Source organism: Macaca fascicularis, chromosome 9, assembly GCF_037993035.2.
Source record: "Macaca fascicularis isolate 582-1 chromosome 9, T2T-MFA8v1.1".
NCBI classification, from domain to species: Eukaryota; Metazoa; Chordata; class Mammalia; order Primates; family Cercopithecidae; genus Macaca; species Macaca fascicularis.
In genome coordinates, this window is record NC_088383.1 from 126,552,716 (window position 1) to 126,564,037 (window position 11,322).

The 11,322-nt window shown below is 54.3% G+C and overlaps 1 protein-coding gene across 2 annotated transcripts; it reads left to right on the forward strand.

The window, feature by feature from the left end:
* Nucleotides 1–31: 31 nt before the first annotated feature.
* On the forward strand, nt 32–7,188 carry EMX2 (empty spiracles homeobox 2). 2 transcript variants are annotated; one of them, XM_005566546.5, is made up of 3 exons: nt 32–1,312; nt 3,274–3,458; nt 5,707–7,188. In XM_005566546.5, the coding sequence occupies exons 1-3, from the start codon at nt 907–909 to the stop codon at nt 5,872–5,874; spliced, it is 759 nt and encodes a 252-aa protein (XP_005566603.1). In that variant the 5' UTR covers nt 32–906; the 3' UTR covers nt 5,875–7,188. The 2 variants fall into 2 exon arrangements, with proteins under 2 accessions (XP_005566603.1, XP_015312247.3); XM_015456761.4 differs by lacking the exon at nt 3,274–3,458 and having other exon boundaries at nt 5,707–7,182.
* The last annotated feature ends 4,134 nt before the right edge of the window (nt 7,189–11,322 follow it).

The following is an 11,322-nucleotide window of genomic DNA, read 5'->3' on the forward strand; positions in this document are numbered from 1 at the left end:
AGGAAGAAGAGGAGGAGGAGGAAGAAGAGGAGGAGGAGAAGAAGAAACCGGAGGAAGAGGAGGAGGCGAAGGAGGAGGAGAAGCCGCAGCGGGCGCCGCAGGAGCGAGTGAGCTGGGAGCGAGGGGCGAAGGCGCGGAGAAGTCGGGCGGCCCGGCGGGCTGCGGCAGGCTCGGCCGAGGCGGCGGCGCCGACTCCGTTCCACTCGGCCGGGATCCAGGCCTCCGGGTTCCCAGGCGCTCACCTCCCTCTGACGCACTTTAAAGAGTCTCCCCCCTTCCACCTCAGGGCGAGTAATAGCGACCAATCATCAAGCCATTTACCAGGCTTCGGAGGAAGCTGTTTATGTGATCCCCGCACTAATTAGGCTCATGAACTAACAAATCGTTTGCACAACTTGTGAAGAAGCGAACACTTCCATGGATTGTCCTTGGACTTAGGGCGCCCTGCCCGCCTTTTGCAGAGGAGAAAAAACTTTTTTTTTTTGCCTCCCCCGAGAACTTTCCCCCCTTCTCCCCCCTGCCTCTAACTCCGATCCCCCCACGCCATCTCGCCAAAAAAAAAAAAAAAAAAAAAAAAAAAAAAAAAAGAAAGAAAAAAAAAAGAAAAAAAAATTACCCCAATCCACGCCTGCAAATTCTTCTGGAAGGATTTTCCCCCCTCTCTTCAGGTTGGGCGCGTTTGGTGCAAGATTCTCTGGATCCTCGGCTTTGCCTCTCCCTCTCCCTCCCCCCTCCTTTCCTTTTTCCTTTCCTTTCCTTTCTTTCTTCCCTTCCTCCCCCCACCCCCACCCCAAACAAACGAGTCCCCAATTCTAGTCCGTCCTCGCCGCGGGCAGCGGGCGGCGGAGGCAGCGTGCGGCGGTCGCCGGGAGCTGGGAGCCCAGGGCGCCCGCTCCTCGGCACAGCATGTTCCAGCCGGCGCCCAAGCGCTGCTTCACCATCGAGTCGCTGGTGGCCAAGGACAGTCCCCTGCCCGCCTCGCGCTCCGAGGACCCCATCCGTCCCGCGGCACTCAGCTACGCTAACTCCAGCCCCATAAATCCGTTCCTCAACGGCTTCCACTCGGCCGCAGCCGCCGCCGCCGGTAGGGGCGTCTACTCCAACCCGGACTTGGTGTTCGCCGAGGCGGTCTCGCACCCGCCCAACCCCGCCGTGCCAGTGCACCCGGTGCCGCCGCCGCACGCCCTGGCCGCCCACCCCCTACCCTCTTCGCACTCGCCACACCCCCTCTTCGCCTCGCAGCAGCGGGATCCGTCCACCTTCTACCCCTGGCTCATCCACCGCTACCGATATCTGGGTCATCGCTTCCAAGGTACGTGCCACGTCGCGGAACTGCAGAGCGCCGTTCCCGCCGCATCCTTTACTGCCCCCGGCCTGCTCCGGGTGGGCGCTTGGCAAGGCCTGGGCGGAGGTTTCTCCGGCTTGCGGGCCAGCGCGCCCTGTTGGGAAACTAGGCGGCGCGGGGCCGGTGGTGGTGTGGATCCCCAGTCTCCTAAGCTACGACCGGTTTGAAGTGATAGCCTGCGGTCTGCTTGACCCTTTGGGAAGGGGTGCGAATGGAGAAGTTGTCCCCCAGTGCGCTTGTATCCGAGCAGGCTGTGAGTGCCCGGCGCCGCGGGGCCCAGAGCCTGCGGGGTCCCCAGGCTCCTGGTACCATCGGCAATGCCCCCAACCGTCCTGGCTCCGAGGGGCGCGGACAGGACTCGGCCGCCAGGCTTGCTTTCGACTGCGTTCGACCCTGTTCACCACCCACTTTGCGCCCCTTCAGTCCAGACCCACCACTTCTTGGTCTTCCACCCTCTTCTGGAGGCGAGAGGACCCTCGCGCCCCCGGCGAAAAGTATGGGATTTGTTTTTTCTTTCCTGCTTTTCGGAGGCCTGGGGAGGGGCGGGAACCCGTGCGGGAGGAAAGCTCCAGGGCTCGGCGCTCTCGCCGCGACCTGCTTAATTGGGGCGCCGAGCAGCCACAGCGGGAAGGCAGGTTCGGTCTGGTTTTTGTTTTTCTTTCTTAAAAAAAAAAAAAAAAAAAAAAAAGAACCTGGTCAGAAACTGTCTTAGAGGGAAATATCTGTTCGCGTGTTTTCATTTATTGAGATTTTTGACTTGTTTTTCTCTGGGTACGGGGTGGGAGGAGGAGAGTTAAAACTTCAGAAAAAGGGATAGTTTACCGATCGGAGTCGGTGAAAAATCTACCTCCGGCGGCAGCCGATCAATACTCCAATACTCCGCGGCTTGTCCATTCATTAACCCATTGCGTTCCTGCCGGAGCCTAGAGTCGGGTGGATGTCACCCCCCTCCCCATATTTAAGAAAATCAAACCAAAGGAAGAAAAAAAAGAAAAACCTTTTACCCTTATTCCCGAACTAGATTTGCCTGCATCCTGCCTGGGCTGTCGGTTTGTTTTTCTTTGTTTGGGTTTTCGGTGAATCGATTTCCTATCCTAATGAGTGAACCCAAAACTCTGAGGCTTTGCTCGAAAAGTTTAGGGTTGTCCTTCCTCATTCTCTATCAGTCATGCTCATGGTCCCCCCACCAGACCCGGAGCCGCTGGGATCTTCCTGCGTTTCAGACTGTCCCGGCGGTGTCTGCAACTCGGTAACCCCCCCTCCCCGGGTTTCGATCTCTTCGCTCGCGTTTCTCTTCTAGTTCTCCGGAGCCGGGAGCCCCGGAGCCCAGTTCTCGAGAGGCAGCAGCGGCTGTAGCTGGGCGCACCCGCAGGCGAGATTTCTGTCCCGATCGGGCTGCAACGACTCGCTCCGCCTCTGTACTTTTCCGGAGGGGCAACAAAACAAATAATTTAAAAATAAATCTCCAAGAAAACTCTGGAGAGCAGCCCGCCGCCTTTCCACCCTGGGTCAAAGTTCCCCGAGAGGTTAGAAAGGAGAGAAAGTCGTTTCTTCGGGCTGTGGGCGCCAATCCCCCGGCCAGGCTCTGCGGCTCCCTCCCCTGCCCACAGCGCCCGGCGAGGAGGTGGCGAGGCCCGCGGCGCCAGGGCGGCTGCGGAGCCGGCCGAGGTCAGGAGCCTGGGGGACTGGTCCCGCCGGGGCAGCGGCTGGTTGGGTGCCGCACAGGTGGACACCCAGCGTTGCGGGCCGGGCAGCTGAGCCGGCGTTCCCTTCGTGAGCCCTTGGGAGGACCACCGACCCCCGCAGGTCGAGCGGCGCCAGCTATGCGAAGGCCCTGAGCGCGGTGACTGGCCAGCCCGGCTCGGGAGAAGTGCGCGGCTCGGGTCAGAGCAGCCCCCCTAATGGGATTTCTGCTGTGCTCCCCGCAGGGAACGACACTAGCCCCGAGAGTTTCCTTTTGCACAACGCGCTGGCCCGAAAGCCCAAGCGGATCCGAACCGCCTTCTCCCCGTCCCAGCTTCTAAGGCTGGAACACGCCTTTGAGAAGAATCACTACGTGGTGGGCGCCGAAAGGAAGCAGTTGGCACATAGCCTCAGCCTCACGGAAACTCAGGTGAGTGCGGCCCGGGCGCGAGGGACCCATCTGGGCGTGCGCCCCCACCCCAAATCTGGCTCTCAAGCACACCCATGAGCACGGAGCTCCGTGAGGGCCTTCCGCACAGGTCCTGGTAGCTGGTTCCACGCCTGGGCTCGGGATGTATGTCTCAAGGTGCTTGGCTTTGTTGGGTTCCAGAAAGGGGCTGTAAGTGCCAACCTGCCCCAGGTTCTGGGGAAACGCGCCGAGTTGTTTCTCTGTCCAGTTGGACATGTCCTGGCTAAGACATCCCTGCATTTCTGGTGAGACTTTTGGTGAGAGTGTGAGGACCCTGCTGGGGTCCAGGAAGAGGGAGAGCACAGTGGGGTTTCTGGGTGTTTGGGGCTGGAGACTGGTAAGGACAGGATGTGGGTTAAAGATGAGTTCTGAGCGACTACCAGCCCATGGCTCACACCGTCGGCTCCAGTGACTTCGCTGAAGGAGATGGGCGATCAGAAGGTGGAGGGCAAGCGTCCTGTGTGTACTCTACATCAGAGAAATAAAGCTGGGAGGCTGCAGAGAGAGGGTCTGCCTCAGGGCACAGGCCTTCTGCACAGCAGGGTCCCTGGGCGGGCCTGGCTTGGGCTTATCCCAGGGTGGGGAGGGGGTTTAGGACTACAGTAGGCGCTACTGTACACGGAGCCGCAGGGTGGGGTCAAAGTTCCCAGCAAACAGTAACGTTTTTGGGCAGATTAAGTTGTAACACTTTTCCTGGGCAGCGCAGAGAGGTCGAGCCTTTTGTTTTAAAACATGTTCCCCACCCCAAAACCGAGGAGGGCCTGGCGGGTTTGTGCGGAGCCCGGCACAAGGCGCGGCCCGGCTGATTTCTCCTGGACAGCCGAGGCGGCGGTGGTCTTTGTCCGCCTCGCTGCCCACGCTGCCTGGAGTCTTTGTGTGCGTGTCAAGCCCCGAGCGCACCGACGCGCGCCTTGGGCCAGCGCCGGGGAGAAATGAACCGTCCTCCCCCTCAATTAGCAAACTCAAAGCAAATTAAATTCAGCCTTGTTCCCGCTCAGCTTTTTCACGGAGCACTTTGGGGGACTGAGGCTTTCCGGGAGAGCAAGACGGACCGACCAGCGGCCTCAAAGGAGGGAATGGAGTGGACCCCAGGGGTCCAGGGACTGGCACTGAGCTAGGGTACTGTTATCCAGATAGGATAGGAGTTGTGGGGAGATGGTATCAGAGGTGCAGTCTCTGCCATCTCCCTTACCTGTACCCCCCTGCTGGGAAGATTGGACCTTGTTACTGTCTGCTGGCTGAATGAGGTCCCACCACTCAGCTTTCCCAGGGGCCCATGGGATGGCAGCTGACTCCCACCTCATTGCTCCTAAGACCTCTCAGAGCCACTCTGGTTAGGCCCAGCCTCCAGCCCCACCCTGGTGGGAAGTGATGGGACTGGGGTCTGAGGCTGTGTGACCAACAGCCTGTTCCGGGGCTGCTTAGGAGGAGGGAAGAGGGAGCTTGCTGTCATCTCCCCTCCTCTTAGTTTCTCTCTTACTTTCCGTGTAACTGACGGTCTTTCAGAAGCTTTCAGTTTTGAACCCATTTTCCTAGCTATAAAGGTACAGCTGGGTTGGTCTGGAGGCCTGCACACTCCATGCCCCTCCTGGCCTCTTCCAGCCCTATCCCCTTCCTGCTCACCTGTGAGAATCCCCCGCAGGGAGGATGCAGCGCAGGCAAACCCTGATCGCCTACCCAGGGCCCCCGCCACGAAGAGAAGACGCTATAGTTAGGAAACACTGCCCAGATCAGCAGAAAATAGAAAGCACATTGGGCCCTGAGGGAAGCTGCAGCAGCGGTGGACTGAGGTCTCCCTTGCACTGGCTTGCTGGAGGGAGTTAGGGACATGTCTCTTTTTATTTTTAATCACTTACTATTTTTGTAGGGGCTTCCCATGCTTTGCAAGGCTTTGCTCTCTGCGGGATATAGATGCCATGTGCAGGGCCAGGAGAGAGGGGACTCAGTGCACTGCGGGCCGCAGGGCCCTGGGGAAAGGCTCTTCAGGAAGGCTCAGAAGGGCAGGGAGCTGGGCTTCTTTTCCACCAGGTACTAAGGGCCCTGCTCCCTGAGGGCAGGCCTTGGGGAGGCTGGACCTTAGGACTTGCATCTAGGGGACTGGGTCTTTGCTGAGTCTGGAACTGGAGTCTGGGCTGGGTGAAAGGATCAGGCACTTGATAGAAGGGTGCTCTGAAAGAACTAACGCACCCCATCGGCCTCTCACCCGCAGGTAAAAGTATGGTTTCAGAACCGAAGAACAAAGTTCAAAAGGCAGAAGCTGGAGGAAGAAGGCTCAGATTCGCAACAAAAGAAAAAAGGGACGCACCATATTAACCGGTGGAGAATCGCCACCAAGCAGGCGAGTCCGGAGGAAATAGACGTGACCTCAGATGATTAAAAACACAAACCTAACCCCACAGAAACGGACAACATGGAGCAAAAGAGAGACAGGGAGAGGTGGAGAAGGAAAAAAACCCTACAAAACAAAAACAGACCGCATACACGTTCACTGAGAAAGGGAGAGGGAATCGGAGGGAGCAGCAGCATGCCGCGAAGACTTTGGACAGCGAGGGCACAGGGTCCCAACCCGAGGCCGTGCCAAGATGGCAGAGGATGGAGGCTCCTTCATCAACAAGCGACCCTCGTCTAAAGAGGCAGCTGAGTGAGTGAGAGAGACAGAGAGAAGGAGAAAGAGGGAGGGAGGGAGAGAAAGAGAGGGTGAGAGAGAGAGCAAGAGCTGAACGTGCACTCTGACAAGGGGAGCTGTCAGTCAAACACCAAACCGGGAAGACAAGATGATTGGCAGGTATTCCGTTTATCACAGTCCACTTAAAAAATGATAATGATGATGATAAAAAGCACGACCCAACCAGGCACAGGACTTTTTTTTTTTTTTTTTTGCACTTCGCTGTGTTCCCCCCATCTTTAAAAATAATTAGTAATAACAAATGAAAATTCCATGTCTAGCCCCATCCCACATCTGTTTCAAAACCTTGAAATGCATGTAGCAGTTGTTGGGCGAATGGTGTTTAAAGACCGAAATGAATTGTAATTTTCTTTTCGTTTTAAAGACAGGTTCTGTGTGCTTTTTATTTTGATTTTTTTTCCCAAGAAATGTGCAGTCTGTAAACAATTTTTGATACCTTCTGATGTCAAAGTGATTGTGCAAGCTAAATGAAGTAGGCTCAGCGATAGTGTCCTCTTACAGAGAAACGGGGAGCAGGATGACGGGGGGCTGGGGGTGGTGGGGGAGGGTGCCCACAAAAAGAGTCAGGACTTGTACTGGAAAAAAAAAAACCCTAAATTAATTATATTTCTTGGACATTCCCTTTCCTAACATCCTGAGGCTTAAAACCCTGATGCAAACTTCTCCTTTTAGTGGTTGGAGAAATTGGCCGAGTTCAACCATTCACTGCAATGGCTATTCCAAACTTTAAATCTATCTATTGCAAAAACTGAAGGACTGTAGTTAGCGGGGATGATGTTAAGTGTGGCCAAGCACACGGCGGCAAGTTTTCAAGCACTGAGTTTCTATTCCAAGATCATAGACTTACTAAAGAGAGTGACAAATGCTTCCTTAATGTCTTCTATACCAGAATGTAAATATTTTTGTGTTTTGTGTTAATTTGTTAGAATTCTAACACACTATATACTTCCAAGAAGTATGTCAATGTCAATATTTTGTCAATAAAGATTTATCAATATGCCCTCAGAGTAGTCGTCTTGGGAAATTGAAGTGGATCTTTAAAAATGTATCTCAGTAATTTGAGTGTGGTCCTTCCCCAACTAGGCTCAAGAAACCCAGGCTCCTCACCCACAAAAGGGCCAGTTTGGTGGATTCTCAGGCATTTTAAAGAAAGATGAGGGTGGAGAAGGGAGAAGATTAGGAAAACTTAAGTCCTTCAGAAAAGGGATGGGAGAAAAGTTTTCCAACCAGACCTTTGCCCATTGTATGCCCTACTGAGGGAGTTTAGTTTGAACTTTGGGTTAAAATGCTTACTTCTCTTAACTTCTAGTTATTAAAAAAATACTGGACATGTAGTTGCACATTGAAGACTACTCTCCCAGAATATTGGGGAAAACATGTAGCAGAATCAGAATCTTGCTACTTCTAAACTTTCTGACTTTAAACCCCGAAGTACAAGTCTTACTTTTCCTTCCTTTCTTTCCTTCTCTCCCTGGCTCCAATCTGCCAAAGGTGATGGGCCGAGCCCAAGGGCCTCAGCAGCCTTATAAGGCAAGCGTTCCGAGAAACCTTCAACTCTTAATTTTAACATTAAAGAAAAAGTTGTAATCAGACTTGGAGGAAACTTAGCTTTTTTTCCCTCCCTCCTTCCCCCTTCTGGGGGTACGAGGTTGTTTTTGCATGCTTCATTTGCTTCTTATCCTGATAGGCTGCATTAATCAGTTTTATTTCCATTGATAGAGAAACCTCGTCTGTTCTGTTCGAGCTACAAAGCGTCCTGCGAGCTTTTGTGAAAGTGCAAATCAGTTTAAGCAATTATCATACCAGGAATATGAAGGGGAAAGAGGAGGCCTTGCCCAGTGGTCTCCTTTAATCTCTTAATCCATGGATCCAGGGGGGCTGCCTGGACATAATTTAGGACAATCTCCCCACCCTTTACACTGTGATAAGGCCAAGTTACAATGCAGGGCAAAAATACAAGCTTTGTTAACATCCTGCCTTGAAAAGTTAAGATTAGACATTCCGTGCACGTGTGGGGACTATAGGGCACTATGGAAATTTTTTCTTTCTTTTTTTCCTCCTCTTCTCTAAAGTAGAATTCGTTCTCCATCTCTTTCTCCTTTCCCCCATCTCTGCCTGTCTAGCCCTCCCCTCTTTTCCGCCATCTCTGTCCCTCTGTAGAAACCTGTTTGCTCGTAGTGCGTTTTCACACAGACCCCTCTTGGAAGGTGTGTGTGCTGTGAGGGCTACTCCACCGCCGGGAGTTGCTGGCGGGAGGAGGGAGACGGGGTGGCCTCAGGAGACCCGGGCTTGCCTCTCACAGGGACAGGTGCGCCTCGGGGTATCCAGGAAACCCTCGTGGGGCTTCCAGGCTCTTTGACAGCACGACCCTCGGTGACCACTAGCTGTCTCAAGCGCTTTGCAGTCAGCGCTCCCGCAAAGCATCCCTTTCTCTTCAACAAGTACAAATTACCTTTTCCTTCCACTCACCTTCCGAAACCCGGAATACCTCAAACACTGAGCGCATTCTTAAACATTCTTAAAATTCAGAATGGTCTGTCCAGAAAAAAATTTTCCGTCTTAATAAAAGGTTTATTTCTGCCAAAATTATATACTTTATATTTTTTAAGTACAAGAAAAGGGGGCTGGTGAGGAAGATTTTTCTTTTTTTGGGTAAACGTCCTATGTAGTGTAACAGCAATAAAATCATCGGAGAATACTATTAGCTTTGAAAAAAAAAAACTAAAAGCTTTATTACAAACCAAGCTTTGAAAATAGGGGGGATTAGGCGGCTGAAAGGGTCCCACAATGGTAAGAAGAAAAGGTTTCATGCTAATGAGGTTAATGCCCTTTGTATCTCAGGCCTCCACATCTTCATTACGCGCTATCTCCGGCTGCACGGAGCGGCTCAGAGAGCCGCAATCCACTCCAACGCCCCCCTTCCCGGCCCAAAGAAGGATTTGATAGCAGCTCTGTTCAAACTAGATAATTATATCTTTTCAAGTCGGAATTAAGATAAAGAAAGTGAAGCAGAGGCGGCTCGCCTTGATCCACTGCAAACAAATTTGGCGCACTTTCGAGTCCTTCCTCCGCCTCAAAAAGGCAGGACCGTCAGCTTATTAGCCGCTCGTTTGCTTTATTAATTCATCTATTTAAAGTGGCAGGATTAGAGCGTCTAATGTGGACGCAGGCTGCTGTGGCGCTGAGGAATATAAATATTTGCGAGATGCCATCCCACGATGACTATCTGGGCGTGGGGCGCGGGGCAGGGTGCGCGTGTGCCCTGCCTCTGCGTTCCCTTCGCAGTGTGCGCCTGCTGGGCTGAGCAGTGGGGTGTGGGAGCCATGTGCCCCAGGTCTATGTGCCCCTTCGTGCTCCCTGGGTGCCAGGCCTGGATGCTTCCGGGCAGGGCTCAATGGGCAGCGTGGGTCAGATTCTGCGCTCCTCCTGGGACACGGTGAACTGTATACATGTTGCCATAGGGTCCTGTCTGTGACCCCGAATGGGGGTATAGGACACAAGTTTGATCCATGTTCCCTTTCCTTGTTAATTATTTGTGGACCTTCCCTGTAGGACCCCTTGGCCAAGTGCATGTTCGGGAGAGGCACGTATTCTCCGTTTGCGCTGCCCTGAGAGGGTCAAACCGAATCTATTACGCGCGTGTGCCGCGGCTACGTTCTCCTGCGAGGTACACATGGGTTCCGCGTGCGTTTCTCGCGGAGGCGCCAGAAAGTCCTAGGGTGGGAGAAGCCTTCGACCTCCGAACTTCCTGGCTTTCTTTCTGTGTGTCCAGTGCTCCAAGCTCCTTCTGGCTCTGGTCCTGGCAGGCAAGCCGAGCAGGAGCTGGCGCATTGGCTGCGGCCCGTAACCTGCCGGGCCACTTTTGTGCGAGGGGCGGATTGTGGCTGCCTGAGAGCCGCGCCAGGCGGGACAGGCAGAAAAGGGACTCGGGCCTGCGCGCGGATTTGGAAACCTCGGCTCCTCCCCGTCCCCGCCTCGAGTCGCAGGAAACAAAGTCTGGGACTCGCGGGCCGGTTGGGGAGGGACTCTGGCTGCTCAGAGGCCTGGCCCGGGGCCCCGCTTCGTGGTGGGGGTTTTAAGGGCTGGTCCAAGTCGGTGTAAGGCTGGCAGGGTGAGGGGTCTGTTCTTGTATGTTTGTATAGGGTGAGAGCACTAGTTTGTGGTATAATGGCATTTGTGTGGATTGTGGAATAGAATTGTGTGTCTCAGCTAGGACTTTAGTCAATTTGTGTCAGTGCTAATTGTTTGAGTAAGTTAAAGGCTGGAGCGGCCGGGGCTACTTATGTAGATTTGGTCAAGATGTTTAGTTGACCTTGTGCGTCTAGATTGCTTTGAGTTAGGGCCAGCACGTGCAGTTGTGAGGCTGCAGAGTGCCTATGACGGTGTGGAAATGCAGTTTATTGAATTTGTGTGCCACGATCTAGTTGCACTGTGTATCTGTGAATTCGTCTGGAGTTGTGCATCTCAGAGAATGGGGTGACTTCGGTGTGTGTGTGGCTTGCGGGGACGTTTCTCGGTGTTTGGATGGGGGTCCCTGTGATGGATGTCCATGCCTGGCCCTAGGGCAGCATCTGCGTGTCTTGGGATCGAGGCGTGTGTGTCTAGTGAGGAGGCTTGGGCTGGGATGTCATCCGGCAGCGCCCCACTAACTCCGGAGTCTGGCAAACAACAGCCGTTTTGTGTAATTGCGCATTTTTCTAGACCAATCTTTATTATTCCAGCAATCAGCGCTGGAATTACTGGGGCGCCGCCTCGAAGCAGCCGCGGGCGGGGCGGCAGAGGATGCCGGCCTCCAGCGTCTGGAGACCGCGCCCGAAAGCCGGGCTGCGTTGCGGGGCCGCTCGAGCCTCGCCCGCAGCTTCCAGCCCGCACCCTCCGCTTGGCCGCCGGATTTTCTTGCCCCAGGCAGCCCCGTAGCCAGGGGAAAGTGGGAGTTTTGAGAACCCTCTGACCCCAGCCGTGACCCCTCTCCGGGAGTTGGCTTCTCCCACATGACCCGGTGCGCCAGAAAACTCTAGGCGGCGCCACGCTTGGAAGCGCAAGGTCCATTCATCAGCCGCGCCCCAGCGTCTAATTGGCCTTTTGTTTATTAGTGTTTGTTGCCCGGCGGGGGGTCTCGGGAGGGCACCGGAGCTGCAA